The 16,137-nt window shown below is 35.3% G+C and overlaps 1 protein-coding gene across 3 annotated transcripts in view; it reads right to left on the bottom strand.

Moving 5' to 3' along the window:
- The window catches only part of SYT14 (synaptotagmin 14), a 138,876-nt gene that overhangs the window by 88,262 nt on the left and 34,477 nt on the right, over positions 1–16,137 (bottom strand). For 2 of the 3 annotated variants that reach the window (XM_032466395.1, XM_032466396.1), the window contains exon 4: positions 10,812–11,027. In XM_032466395.1, coding sequence (XP_032322286.1) covers positions 10,812–11,027 — 216 coding nt within the window. Of the gene's footprint in view, positions 1–10,811; positions 11,028–14,555; positions 14,640–16,137 lie in introns of those variants that run through there. The other variant, XM_032466397.1, reaches the window with a different exon arrangement.

Here is a 16,137-nt window from a genome sequence, read left to right as displayed (position 1 = left end):
GCAGAGAGATTATCATCATCATCATCATCATCATCATCATCATCATCATCATCATCATCATTACAGATTCTCTTTCAGTGATTGGTCTGCTCAAATTATCTGCTTCTTCTTGACTAAGTCTTGGCAGGCTGTATGTTTCTATACATTTGTCCAATTTGTTGGCATGTAAATGCTCTAGCATTTTCATATGATTTTTGTATTTCTGCAGTGTCAGTTGTTATTTTTCCTCTTTCATTTCTTACTTTGTTTATTTGGGTCCTCTATTCTTGGTGAGCCTGGTTAGAGGTTTGTCGATTTTATCTTTGCAAAAAACCAGCTCTTGGCTTTACTGATCTTTTCTATTGTTTTCTGATTTCTATTTTATTTCCTCTCTCCCTATTATTTCCTTCCTTCTGTTGACTTTGGGTATTATTATTTTTCTAATTCTTTTAGGTGGTAGCTTAGGTTAAATTTTTTCTTGTTTCTTGAGGAAGGCCTGTGCCACTACGAACTTCCCTCTTAGAACTGCTTCTGCTCCATCCCGTAGATCTTGTAAGGCTGTGTTTTCATTGTTGTTTGTTTCAAGGTATTTTCTAATTTCACTGCTGACCTACTGGTTTTTTAGTAGCATATTGTTTAGCCTCCACATGATCATTTTTCATATTTTTCTTTCTCTGGTTGATTTCTGGTCTCATACCATTGTGGTCAGAAAAGACGCTTGAAATAATTTCTATCTTCTTAAATTTGTTGAAGCCTGTTTTGTGTCCTCATATGTGGTCTATCCTAGGGAATATTCCTGTGTGTTTGAAAAAAAACGCGTATTGTTTTTTTGGATGCAGTGTCCTATAGATAACAATTAAATCCAAATGGTCTATTGTGTCATTTAACATATCTGTTGCCTTACTGATTTTCTGTCTGGAAGATCAGTCCATTGATATTAGTGGGGTGTTGAAGTCTCCTAGGATAATTGTATTCCTATCAATTTCTCCCTTTGTGTCTGTATTTGTTTTATATATTTAAATGCTCCTAAAGTGGATGCATATATGTTAACAAGTGCAATATTCACTTCTTATATTGATTCCTTTTATCAGTGGATAGTGTCTTTTTCTTTCTTTATGGACTGTGTTTTAAAGTCTATTTTGTCTTATATAAGTATCGCTCTGCCCGCTTTTCTGTCATTTCCATTTGCATGAAACCTCTTTTTCCATCCCCACACTTTGAATCTGTGTGTGTCTTTTGCCCTAAAGTGAGTCTCTTGGAGGTACCATTTTGTAGGTTCTGTGTGTGTGTGTGTGTGTGTGTGTGTGTGTGTGTGTGTGTGTGTGTGTGTGTGTGTGTGTTTATATCCAATCTGCCATTCCATTTCTTTTGATTGGAGCATTCAGCCCACTGACATTTAAGGAAATTAGTGATAAGTATGTATTTATTGCCATTTTAAAACTTTTTTCCCCAGTTGATTTTGTAGTTCTTCTTTATTTCCTTTTTCTTTTTGTGTTTCCTTTTGTGGTTTGATGGCTTTCTTTTGTATTATGCTTGAGTTAGTTTCTTTTTGGTTCTTGTGAATCTATTGTTTGTTATTGATTTGTGGTTTTCAAGTATGTTAACCCAGAACTATACCTACCTGCTTAGATTGATAGTCATTTAAGTTCAAACACATTCTCAATCATCTACATTTTTATACTCTCCTCCTCCACATTTTGAGATTTTTTATGTTCTATTTCACATCCTCATGTTTACTTTTGCTGTTCATTGTTATTATAAAGCTTTTACAGATTTTTTTTTTACTGTTTTTAATCTATGTATTGGCTTATGTAAGTGATTGTCAATCCTTAGTATATATTTGTCTTTCCTACTGTGATTTTTCACTTTCCCATAAAGTCTTGCTTCTATTTGCTCTTAATAATTCTTTTAAGCTAAGTTTAGTATTGCTGTACTCTTTGGTTTTTTTATTGTCTGAGAAATTATCTCTCCTTCCATTATACACATGATAATCTTGCTGCATAGAGTATCCTAGCTTGCAAGTTTTCCCCTTCAGGAATTTGAATATATCATGCCATTCCTTTCTGGCCTACAAAGTTTCTGCAAAGAAATCAGCTGATAGCCTTATGGGGGATTCCCCTGTAACTTACTTTTTTTCTTGGTGCCCTTAGAATCCTCTAACATTTGTCATTTTAATTATGGTATGTCTTGGTGTGAGTCAGCTTGGCAACTTGTTTGGAACCCTCTGTATATTAATTTTGTATTCTGTGACTTTACAGAATTCACTGATGAGCTCTAGTGGTTTACTCGTAGCATATTTCTTTGGGATTTTCTATGTGTAGTATCTAGTCACCTGCAAACAGTGGCAGCTTTACTTCTTTTCCAATTTGGATCCCTTTTATTTCCTTTTCTTCTCTGATTGCTGTGGCCAGGGCTTCCAAAACTATGTTCTATATTCTTTAGGCTGGAAACAAAGTTTTCAAACAAAATTTCTTCAAATATACTTTTCAATCCCCTTCTTTCTCTTCTCTTTCTGGAACCCCTATTATGCATAGGTTGGCACATTTTATATTATCCCATAGATCTCATATGTTGTTTTCATGTTTTTTTTTCATTTGTCTTTTGGTCTGCTGTTCTGATTGGGTGATTTCCATTATTCTGTCTTCCATATCACTTGTTCATTCTTCTGCATTATTTAGTCTGCTACTCATAGCTTCTAGATTGAATTTTAGTCTCAGCGATTGAGCTGTCTAATTTTGATTGATTCCTCTTTATAGTTTCTAGTTCCTTGTTACAGTGATCGGAATTTCTATCGATAATCTTTCTTAATTCCTTTATTTCCATTACCTCCTTTTTGAACCTGGGGTCTAAGAAACTAAAGAGGCTTGTTTTATTATTTGTTCTTTCAGAAGATTTATCTTGTTCTTTTAATTAGGAGTAGTTCCTCTGCTTTTTCATTTTACTTAAATTTTTCTGTCACTATGAATTTAGGTAAACCAGTTATCTACTGTGGTCTTGAAAGGCTGTTATTATGCAGGAGCATCCCTATGTAGACCATGTGAGTCCAGTATTTTTGGTGTGAGGGCTTTTTCTGGTATGGATGTCAGCATGTCTTTCCTCAGAGTGTTCAGTTGTTATACCCTTGATATGGGGTATGACTGGAATGGTGATTAGAGCCTTCACTGGATGTTGTACAGGTCCTCCTCTTTGCTCTGTGACTGTCACAGCCCTGTGGGGGACAGGGTCTGCTCCCTAGTTCTCAAAGTAGAAGCCCTGAGAGTTGGGTTTGGTCAGGCTCCATTGCCCTTAAATGTGTGCTTTGTCCTAAAGGAGGTGAGTGCTGAAGCAAGTGAGGCCTGAGTAGTCACACTGAACCTAAGTGCCACCCATGCACAATCGTTCTGCCCAGAAGCAACCCAAGGTTGTATCCCTTTCTTCATCATGTTCATCCCAGACCTAGAATTAGGCTGGTGCTGGGAGTCCAGGGTATTGTGGCTGCAGGAATCAAGGTGATTATGTGGCCACCAGGGTCTTGGGCTGCTTCTGTGGAGGACAGAGTGTTCTAAAAGGCCCAACTGAAGGGGTTATTATGAAAAATTGCTGTCAACATTATTCCTTCACTTTCAGAAATGCTTGAACCCCTAGTAATGGACAGAGCCCATATTCAATTTACAGTGTATCTCTCCTTATTTTCTCACATGGTTGCTGAACAGTTCTTTTTTAAAAAAAACTTATCTGTTCTCTGGGTACACACACTTAGAGCCTCAGTTTTGCCACTAATGAACTGTATGATCTTAATAAAGTTCCCTGTCTCTGGGTGTTGGTTTTGTAATCAACCAGTTAAGGGCATCTTTAATATCTGTGATTTAACTTCTATCATTCCACTACTAGACAAGTATCTCAAACAAACAAAAAAATTGTGAGGGACCTATATAGATTCACTACAGAAAACAGAGAAATCCTACCAGCTTAAGATCGGAAGTATATAAAAACAGGTGCTTAGGACCACTGTGTATGGTTGTGTAGTCTGTGCACTGCAAAAAGAACCTGGCTGAAGGGGTTGCTTAAATACAGTGTAAATTGGGTCTGCTAAATATTACACATGGAGGAAGGGATGCCTTTTCCTTCTTAGATACGTGGTATCTGCTCACTGAACTGTATTCTCACAATGTAGTGTCTGCTGAAAGATGGTGCCATTTTCTAATTAATCCACCCAGCAGGCTGTCCCTTTAAATTGCACAAAGGCATCTTATCTTATAGGTAGGTCAGAGGTGGCCTGCAAAAGTAGCACTATAAATGAATTCTACACTCCTGGGAATAACTGATCTCATCACATAAAAAGAACTCCGAAACACAAAGATGCAAGAAAAACCTTCAAGATGAATTTTTCTTCACATTGGTCATATTTAAACACACACATACACACACACAGACTCACATACACAGACTCATACACGAAAGAATTCTTCAGAGGAGAAACATTCATGAGCAAAAAGTTTTAGTCAAAGAAAAAACTTACCAAAAATCTAAATAAACCATGTAATACATAGAACTTTAACTGTTTTAAGACACTAAAAATTTTTGTGTCAATGGCTTCTGGAAAATACAGACACTATTTTTTTGTACTTACCCTCTTCACATAGAATTTGTAAAAATCAACAGAATAGTCTTTATAAAGCAGTTAAAATGCACTTAAAATATAAACATAAAGGATTTATTACTCTGGAGTGTTAAATTATTTTAAAAGTAACATTTAAATAAAAGGAGTAAAGAAATGTTTTAATGCCCCTAATTTTAAGATAACATCAAAATTAACAGCATGTAGCTTGTGAAGTAGTTAGTCATAAGAAAGAGAATGGCAAGTGTGGGTGTATACCTATATGGGCTACATATACCTTAAGACATAAGTGATGCTGGAAATTATTTTGTAACAGCATTTAAAATTAACTCACCTAAAAAAATCATATGATTTTAATAATATACCTATGCCACAATATATAAATATAGCTTGGTAATCTCTATGGTGAACTAAGAATGAAAAACTGTAAGTAACAGAAAAACATTCTAGTAATTTTACACTAAGTTTGTTCTTTATATAAAATCTAATAGGCTTTAATAGGTGTCTTCTATCTAATATAAAAATGGAAAGTACAAAATAGCATGAATGGAATTTCAGAGGTTGGTGTAGCTTATTAGCTTAAACAAGATACTACAACCTACTATTTAACTCTTAAATCTTTTTAAAATGAGAGGATTATCAAAAAATTCACTTCATTTTAAGAACATAGTAAAAAAATTAAAATTGTTAAAAGGAAATTTAATAAGTTATTTTAATGTTTATTTTTCCTAGAAAAATGTCTTATAGATATGATCCCCTTTTGTATTCCCAAAACTGGAAGATGAACACGGCCACCTAGAGGAGAAAACATGATCAACAAACACACGCCAGCACATTTTCTTACTTCTTCTAGAGCATCTGTATTTCAGGTTTATAATATTTAAACTATTCTAAAGGACCCAATTGAAGGGGTTAAGTATAAATGAAACAGACTTAGGGAGGATACTACAGCAGCAGTGATGGCCTAACAGAAGCTAAATAACATTCATTTTGCAGTGGACTTGACATTGACAAGTACAGCCTTTATAACTTACTGTGTGACCTTAGGTTACAAGTTACTTATTCGATCTAAAATCTATTCTCACTCCTGTAAAACGGAAATAATCTTATCTACCACAATGTGTACAGAGACTGACAGAGTCAGGCACATAGTAGGAGCTCAATGAATGGTAGTTCTTACAACCTGGTCAGAAAGCCCTCCTGCACTGGTCTCTCCTAATCCCTACCCAGGCCCTCCATAACCCTCTGCTCTCGCAGATGTTTCCAGTACTGGCTGTTCCAAAGATCCTCTACTAGAATTATTCAGAGTGTTGAAAAATGGGCTAATGGTTCCTTATGAGCTCTAATGAGGTAACAGTGTGCCACGTAAAAAACGTACATTTAAAAATATTTTCCTCCCACCTTCTAATTCCCTTTAGTTACCTCAAATCACATTTGCCAAGTCTGATCTTTATAAACCTGTAGAATAGTAAGCAAAATAAAGGGCCAGAGCAGTAAAGGGACCTACTTGTACTGTTCCCTTTACTCGTACCTCTGGAAAATGAACCAAATTCTACAAGAGAACTGTACTCAGTAGTCCTCTTCAGTGACTAGCTATGAAGGGAGCAGTATTTCTCCTGAGTCAACTGTGCAGAGGCACAACCATCTGGCAGAGACTCAAATGTGTATTAGAAGCAAATCTCCCTCATTCCCGAATATACACCAGCGGAGGGTTACTACTGTTGGGGTGGAGGGAGAAAGTGAACCCCTTCAACTACCTCTCTTTCTTGACTCTGGAAGCTGATAAAGAGAGTAAGTGGTGAGAAAGCACAGGGAGCAAATGCACACTTCCTTCCACTTACTCTCTCCTAACTACCTTCAACCTAACTTACTGTTCTCACTGCTAAAGCTGAAACTGACAGTTATTGATCAACTTCTACTGGACAAAGGGGCTCGTTTGAATTCTCATCTTCCCCAATCTCTCCACAATGAGGCATTCAAAACTCTCCCTCCATGACTGATGAAATACAACATTTTTCTGTTTCTCCACTTTATTGCCCTTACTTTCTCTTCCCTGTTTAAGTGACACCCCTAATTTTCTGTTAATGAAAGGAAATGATTCTCTTATCTTTTCTCTCCTTACATTCCCCCCTCATCAATTTAATCTGTCCCCTTAGTTTCTAGTCTCTAAGCATATGAGATCTGAAAAACCCTCTCTCAAACTCCATTCGTGATTTCACGATCCATAGCCATTTCCAACTGCTTAAATATCCTGCCTTATCGTATATATAAAACCACCTTTATCTCTCCACCCCCTCACCTTCCAAGAGAAAAAATAGATCCCTCTCTGGATGTCTTATTTCTAGTAATGATCTCATCATTCTCCTAGTCATACTTGCTGGAGGCCAGTGTCATCTTTGATACTTCCTTACGTCTTTCTAATATTCCAAATACATTCAGTTCCTCAATCCAGTAAGTTGTACCTCTGTGATGTCTCTTCTATCCTCCTGCATTCCTACTGCCACTACTGTAACTCAGATTTTTACCATTTCCCACATAGATGACTCCAAAGACCTCCTTAACTGGTATCTTTTCTTATAGCCTTCCTGTTGCTAAATTATTCTTTCTGAAGCATATCCCGGGCCATGGTACCTTGATGAAAAACTCTGAGTGAGCTTTCGCTGGCTAACAAACTTCTATTCAAGGAGGCACTCCAGGTTTTTAGACCTCATCTCTCCATTTTACTTTACACACACACACACACATAATAAACATATGTACATATACATATATACATACATTTTCATACACACACACACCCCTATGTTAGAGCCAAGAGGTGTTCCTGAAACAATCCCTACATTTGAGCACTTCGTACTTTGGCGTTTATGAAGTTCCCTCTATCTAAAATACCTATTCTCATTCTTTTCACCAACTTTCTATCTATTCTTCAAAACTGAGCCCAACTGCCATTTTCATGGAGGCTCTTTCATATCTTCCCCAATGGATGGTATTTCACTCCATTCCTTAAAACCTTTTAGCACTTTATACGTACTTCTGCATCTCTGTCTCGGGGTTATGTTCAGAACTTACTATAACTTGAAATTGCTTTTCTCTAGGATCTGGAACTCTGAAATCTCCCTCTCTAATCAAATTTTCCTGTTCTTCCCCTACTCCATTGAATCTATTTTGGACTTATAGCAATCTCTGATCTTTCAATTAGGAATAACCTATGGTACAAAAAACCATTTTCTTAGTCTCTTGCTATCTTACATTGTCACTTGGTCATCTCCCCATCCTAAATCCCAATGACACCATTTTAACAATAAGGATATCCATCTCTAACTGGATATTCCACAGACTCCTCAAATTCAGCATGACTGACACTAAATTATCTCCTTCCATAAACTTACTGTCCTTATGCTCTCTAAGCTAATTAAACAACTTGAATTCCTTATTCATTCCACACATTCAGTCATTCACCAAGATATACTGAGACCATCCATCCCTCAATTTACAAATTCTTTGTCCCTAAATTAACATTGCTAATGAGGACTCCATCACTGTTTATCTAACTGGTCCTTTGGCCTCCAGTAGCTCCCACCTCTGATTCATCTTCTATTACAATAGTTAAATCTTTCTTAAATACATTGATCTAAAAGTGTCACTGTCCAGCTTAAAAACCTTCTAGGACTCTACATTTCCTATAAGACAATATCCAAATTCCTAAGCATGGCAGTCAATCGTATTACCTGCTCTTTCTCCAAACACAGATCCTAGGTTAAGGACACTGAGACACACTCTTCTCTGCTTTCATGCAATCACCACTCCATGTTGGTGAAACTGTTCTCACTCAGGTCTAGTTCACCTATCCTGGGAAGACTGCATGAGACTGCTCCATTTCCCCAGCTCCCAAACAAAGTCTCAGTCACCTCCTCCTCTGCATTTCCACATTACTTTGTTCATGTAGCTAACAGACCTCTTTCCACATATACGATATTACACATGTACTCACTGGTCTTCCTCCTCCAGTTTGGGGGCTCCTTAAAACAAGCTTGTTTTTTTTTTTTTTAACATTTTTTATTGATTTATAATCATTTTACAATGTTGTGTCAAATTCCAGTGTAGAGCACAATTTTTCAGTTATATATGAACATATATATATTCATTGTTACATTCCTTTCTCTGTGAGCCACCAGTAAGATCTTGTACATATTTCCCTGTGCTACAAAAACAAGCTTATTTTTATCCATCTTTACGTGCACAGGATCTAGTATGGCACATAAAAACTTTCAACAATTGTTTATGAAATAAATAAATCTAACTTTAGAACACCTAAAATCAATCTACCCTGAATGTTTTATCAAATAATTTAGAGTAGAAATGGTAGAAAAGTACGAGTGAGTCCTAAACATACAGGAAAAATGAAATGAGAGGGTGATTCCGGACACTTGCACCAGGTCCCGAGTGGAGGGCAGGGACAGAAGGGCCACTGAGCTTATACTTCTCTCTTCACCGCTTTTCCCTGCAGACTGCAGAGCCACACCAGGATAACAGGACTACAGGGAGGAAGCAATCAAGCCAGCAGAGAAATGTAGGGGGTGAGGCAGAAGGAGTGAGTAGGGAAAAACAAAACCCTAAACTGAAGTTGCAAAAAGGGAAGTGTCCAGGGCAACGGACTGCACACTCCGGCTTGCTCGTGACTGCACACTATCATCGCCCTCGCTGCTTCCACCACCCTCGTCCACGACTACCATGTCACTACGAGGACTGCTATTAGGTGCCAGACACCATGCTATAAACTGCCACATGTATTATTCAACGTTCATGACAACCCTATTAGCAAGGTGTTAGTCACATTCAGAGACAATTAAAACAAAAAATAAAACTAAAAACAATTAACTACACTGCCCAAGGTGTCACAGCTAATATGTTAAGTCCTAAAGCCAGAATGTGAACAAGGATCAGGTTTCCAAACCCATTCTCCTGCTCTACTATTCACGGGTCAAGTTATATATAAGTTGGAGACTGGCTTTATTGCTTTTGTGTTATTTAGTTATCTTTGTAAGCACATCTTATTTTCTCTAGTACTAATAAAGGTATTTTTGAGGGCAGAATCCATGTCTAATATTTTTTATTTCTTCCCCACCATCTCATAATGAGCCTTCTTTATTTGATTCATTTCTCACTGCACTTGTGTACTAGCAGAAATAAAAGGGAGGTACCTCAGGCCCTTGTTAGCATTAAGCCAAATACAAAAATAGATGATTTAGCAACTTTGACAACTGTATGTGCTGGGGTAAAGTCATCGATGGTAACAGGCCCCAAAACATAAACCACAGTTAAGGTTAGTTTGGGTTTGATACAATATTAAAAGTGCTATATAGGATATATTGATTGCTCTTTTCTTCATATCTGGGCATAAATATAATAATGACTAGGAGCAGTCATACACTATATCAAGCACTCGAACAACTTACTTAAAGGTGGAAATAAACATGCTTTAAATAATGGCAAAACCTTTTTCAGTTCTATTTTAAAGATATAAAAACATATGAGTGGACATATATCTTCTACATACACTGAGTTCTAATGTCAATGTCAGCACATGAGGCAAAAATCAGTTAGAGACAAAATAACCCTTGAAAAATTCCTTAAGTTTCCCTTAAAGCCTCCGATTCATCTATTACAACAGTTAAATCTTTCTTAAATACACTGATCTAAATAAAACAGTACTCCAACTCTCAATAAATCTATCTCAGACAGCTTTTCCTCCTATATGGAACAGATCACTTTTTCTTCTGCTGCATGCCACATGAAGTCTTTGGCTCATGTTCGGGGCCAAACTGAATGAAAAAGCGTTCATTTACACACTGGAATCATATTCAACACTGTGAGACTCTTACACTGTATCAGTTCCTGTAACAGGTATTTAGGAACTGATTCCTTCTGAGACAACAGCAGATTTACATTTTCCATCTCATGATTGCTAGGCATATGTTCATTGTGAAGAGAGCTAGAATAACTACTGTATTTAAATTATTTGGTGTTTTGCTTTTGGGTGTTTTGGTTTTAGTTTTGGTTTTTGGCTTGAGCCCCAAAATTTGATTTTGAATAAGTTATATTCCCAGAAATGAGACTCTATTGTATGTGCTATCCCTTATTTATTTTGCAACCACAGATGTCTAGAAATTTGAGCAATAATCAAATATTATAGTGTAACATCTAAAAAAATAAAATAATTAACCTATCTTACCTTCATCTATTGATGCTTCACTACTGTATCCATCATACTCTGCAGATAGAGGACTGTATTTTTGTCTTGTTTCCCAAGTATAGTTCTTTTGTCTAGAATCTGCCATTGGTAGTCTGGAATTGTGTGTTCTCGATAAGGCCTCATGATATTTACCCAGTGCTTCATCTTCACTTTCAGAGGATGAACCATGCTCATCTTTGTCCATGTAGGAATTATCTATTCAGAATGACGAGAGCAGATCAAAATTTAACGCAATAAAATATGATGAACTTGCTATAGTTTTACATACACGTTATATGCTTATATGTGTAATATGTCATATATACTCATACACAGAAAATGCTTATATATGTAATAGTCATATACATTCATACACAGAAATCACACAAACATATAATCTGAATTTTCAGCTTTAGAAAAATATAATTTTTTCATTTAAGAAACCCAAGCTTTAGATTTTTATATCTTAATACAAAAAAACTGATTCATATATTTAATTATATAATGTTAGTCACAGGGATTTTCCAACCGTGGTGCAGATAAAATGAATAATAGGGCTTGCCCTCTTACACAATTTTTTTAAAGCATCAGTAGCACACAAAGAAAGTCAAAACTCTTGCCAACATACATGGATCTGATTCAAATAATTCATGTTACAAGAAACATTTCTGGCTATTGTCTTAGCCAAAATTTTTTTAACTGATGATGCTTAATGCTAGAAGTAGAACAAAAAAATGGACAGACATATACTATTGATGGAATTATAAGTGGTAAAACTTTTCTAGAGCTGGTAATACATATCAAACTTTTAAATCTGCATAGTCTTTGACCCATTTCTAGGAATTTACCAATTTCATTTCTAAGAATTCAGCCTAAGAAAATAATTAACAGGTGACCAATGATATGTATTTGAGGCAATTTACTACACTGTGTTTAATAGCAAAAGAAAACAAAAATAAAATAAAACCTGAAAGTCTATCACTGGGCCTAACTTAAGTAAATTATGATATATCTATGCAATGATACACTATGCAGTCATTAAAAATGAGGAGGTGGACTTACAAGAATTCACAGGGAAAGAATAATTATCACATCATGTTAAGAGAAAAGAGAAAGTTATAAAACAGAAGTTATATTCCCATTAAAAATGTATATATGCATACACATGCCTCCATGCAACATGTATACATACATCCATGCAGTATATATTTATACATACATATAAAAATGTCTGGAAGCATATGCACCAAACTTAACACTTACTATCTGTGGAAGGTAAACTTACTTGAGATATAAAAACATACGAGAGTGGACATATATCTTCTACATACACTGAGTTCTAATGTCCAAATATATATCCAAATTTCAAATAAATATATCCAAATTTCAAATAAATTTTTCATATGGTGAATTAATTGACTTAATATTACTTTAAGAAGCACTAGTTATCACCGTTTTTTTAAAATGTAAAAAATTTGAAACTGCATCATGTTGAGATTCATTTAAACCAAGATGCAACCTTCTCAGAATTATAAAACAACTATAGAAAGATGAAGAGACCACAGCAGTTAGAATTTATTAGTTCAGTCTAGATATTTCTCTCATAATATTCCATTAACATCATCCACGCTAGAAGAAACAAGATTTGAAATTCAGGTGAGGAGACACAGAATAAACAACTTTAAAATACAGGATAAAAATGGAATGTTTAGAGTTAGAAGTTAAGGAAGTTTGGTAATCACTAGTCTAAGTTCCACTTTTTAATTCTGTAAAATAACGCCAACAAAGGGTAAAACTATGACTAATGTCATATTCTGCACTATCCAAAACAGTAGTCACCAGTCACATGCAGTTATTTCAATTAATTAGAAATAAAATTAAAAATCCAGTTCCCCAGTGCCACTAGCCACATTTCAAGTGTTCAACAGCTACATGTGGCTAGTGGTTACTATATGGAGTGATACAGATATGCAGAGCTTTCCCATCATTGCAGAAAGTTTTACTGGGCGGTGACGAGATAATGGCATGTCTGCTCTAGAACCTACGCACACTGACTCCCAACTTTTAGCACTCTGTGGTATACCATGGTGGTGGTCTTAAGACAGCAGGGGAGCTCCGAGGAGGGTAACTAGAAATTCTATAGTCATACTTCAACTATTATAAAATATTACCTAAAGTAGTCCTGAATTCAGATATAGAAGGAAACTCCTCCTCCTCCTCTTATAGGTTATAAGCTCTGTCAGAACCTAGAACATGGAACTAGTAATATTGCGGTTCAGCTATCTGAAGGGATAATCCACATGGGTCAAATGATTTTCAAAACAATTTTTAGAATATAACATGTTTAAGTTTAGTACTGACTATAATCTAGAACATTTGAGAGACATTTGGTTTCTTTAGGTACTAGCACACTTCTTAATGAAAACAAATGAAAACAAAATTTAAAATTCTGTACTGCTACCTATGAAGTATCTATTACTAGTGTCCATTCTGTTATTTAATGAATAAAATAATATGTAAACAATTCCACTTAGTTTTATTTCTCTATTAATTTTTACTACTTCAAGTAATAAGGTTATCAAAACTAAACCAAAGCTACCTACCAAAGCCCACTGAATCTGATATTTAAAAAACTGCTAGAAGAATCAACTTCAAAACGGGTGTATTTCCTAAAACCTCTTTTAATTAGCTCATCCATCCTGGATAAGCCTCTACTACATCAGTTAAAAATCATTCATACAATTGATAAATAGCAGATCCCATTATGCATGAAGTCATGTAGCAGAACTGAAAATGTCTTCATTTCTACTGCTACTCAGTTTTCTGTCATTTTATGAGAACGTAAACAAACACAAGAATTCCAGATATATCCTTTACAAGTAAAATCCAGTGCACTTCTGGTGATCAGATCAGTAATAAGTGGAAAAGACTAAAGAACAACCAGGAGAAATTACTGGCAATATGAAGCAATTTTGCAACCAAAACCAAGTAACTGTTGGCTAACTGTTTTGAAAATTGTCACAAATGTTGAAAACTGTAACTGCTTAGCTGGAATCTCAATTCTACGCAGAGAACTCATGAATAATAATAGATTGTTCAGGTATACACACTGGAAACACAACCATCATATAAAACTCTTAATGTAAGATTAAATGAATAGACACATATTCATGTTATTCAATAAAACAAAAATCTATTGCTCTCAAGGAAAAACATAAAACATTCAATAGGTTCTTATTAGGACAGATTGTGAAGAGCAACACTGTATAAAGGACTTAAGGGTGGTTACAAAAATATAAAATCTTTAAATTCAATTATTAAAAAAATAACCACCAAAACATCCCCACACCCCAGCAACACTCTTGCTTTCTGAGAGTACCCCGTCTTCCGGGAATGCTCTTGCCTTCTGAGATGGCCCTGCACTCTGTCTATGGGGTGTGTATGTCCCTAAAAAAACTTGCTTTCACTTTTAAATAAATAAATAAATAAATAAATAAATAAATAAATAAATAAATAAATAATCTATTACCAGATTGGAGAATAAAAGAATAAAGAAAATAAAGATAACAATCTGCTTTAAAAAAATAAAATAAAATTCAAATGCTTCCTAGTAACAGGATCCAGAAAGTCTTAAATTAGATATAGAGACAAGTACAGAAAAATTCAGAAATTTAGATGATATTTTCCTAATTAAAAAAATCAAGAGACAGTTTTATCACTCAAACTTACACTAGGAGACCTCACCTTTTTCTGGTATTATCTTAGAATATTTTTCATCTTTATTCTTTGCTGTTCCTTCCTTGGCAGAAATGGCTTCACTTTTCTTTGTTTGTATGTCTCCTTTCACTTTGTAGTATTGTGTTGGATTTATTTGTTCTTTGATTTTTCCATGTACCTTATCTTTAGAATTAGTTGATGGCTGCAGGATGCGTGTCTTCTTTCTTCGTGGGTTTCTGCATCTTATGTCTATCGCTTTCTAAAATATCTTTTGAAGAACACTCATTCCCTTTAGATCCTTTAGTCTTAGTATGTTTTTCGGCTTTCTTTAAATAATTTTCTTTTATTTCTTGATACCTTACCTCCTTTAAGTCATGCTTACCATCGTTGGAAATTCCTAATCCATTTTTTCTGTCAGTACTTTCAAGGTCTTGACAAGCAGATCCAGCCCTTGCATTTGGTTTGATAACTGATATCCCACCATCACTCACGTGGCCTTTCAAAGAAGAATTACCAGCACTATTGGTTTCTTGATTTTCTGATAGAGTCTGTTGTCTAGTGTTAATATGTTTAAATAGTCCTTCTTCATTCATTCCTTGATCATGCTTTTGTGAAACTGAAGTATCATAACAATTTATTTGATATGCTCTGTGCTGTAAATTGGATTTTGTTTTCTGACAATTAATGTTTTGGGGCACTTCTGGTAATGTGGCATTTTCTTGTTTAGAAATATCTACAGCTTCTGCTGCCGCAGAGGCTTCCTCCTCTGGGCGAAAGCCACTCATCATACTCGTCACCTGCTCAGCGACTGAGTCCGTGAGAGCACAGCTGACTTCCCCCACAGCAGCAGTCAAATCTTCCACAGCATTACTGATTGTGTCCACCAGAGAGGACACTGAAGGCAGATTCTGCTGAAAATTTCTGAAAAATGCCATTTTCTAACTCCTTGTTCCTAAAAAGTGCAATAATGGAATTTTCTCTTCTCAAAATATCAACCACTTTGGAGTCTGGATTTAACATTTACATGAATGTTGTTACTCATTAGCTCAATATTAATATTTCATATTGTGGCTTTTAATCTTTCTGTAAATGCTTATGCAACGGAAGAAATATGCTGAAGTAAAGACTTCCAAAAAAAAAAAAATCAAACCACTTGGTTTAAATGTTTAACGACATTTTTTTCCACTGCACAGCTATCGTAACAGCAGCAAGACAGTATTTTTCCCTCAAATACTATTGGGTTTTTATTCTATACCTGCAAGAAGAAGTATAAAAAGGATTTTATTATGTACTTTTTAGTTTATTTATTAATAGTCTATGTATGGGAACTACTCTATCTTATTAACAAAGTACCAATATCATTTCAAATTAAAAAATATCTAAGCAATTTTGCATACAAGTCAGAACAGGGGAGAGGAGAGGGTGAACACCTGCTGATGTGTAAGGAATTGCGATTTACAAGCTTTATCTTATCTTACAATAATGCTCGGAGGTAAGTATTATTATTCTTATTTAATAAGTGAATGAAAAACAGTCTCAGAAAAATTAATAAGGTCCCCGAGACCTTTCCCATGGATCCTCAAGGTCAGAATTATTTTTACAATAAGAG

Source organism: Camelus ferus, chromosome 23, assembly GCF_009834535.1.
Source record: "Camelus ferus isolate YT-003-E chromosome 23, BCGSAC_Cfer_1.0, whole genome shotgun sequence".
NCBI lineage: Eukaryota > Metazoa > Chordata > Mammalia > Artiodactyla > Camelidae > Camelus > Camelus ferus.
This window is presented reverse-complemented; position numbering and strand designations above follow the sequence as displayed.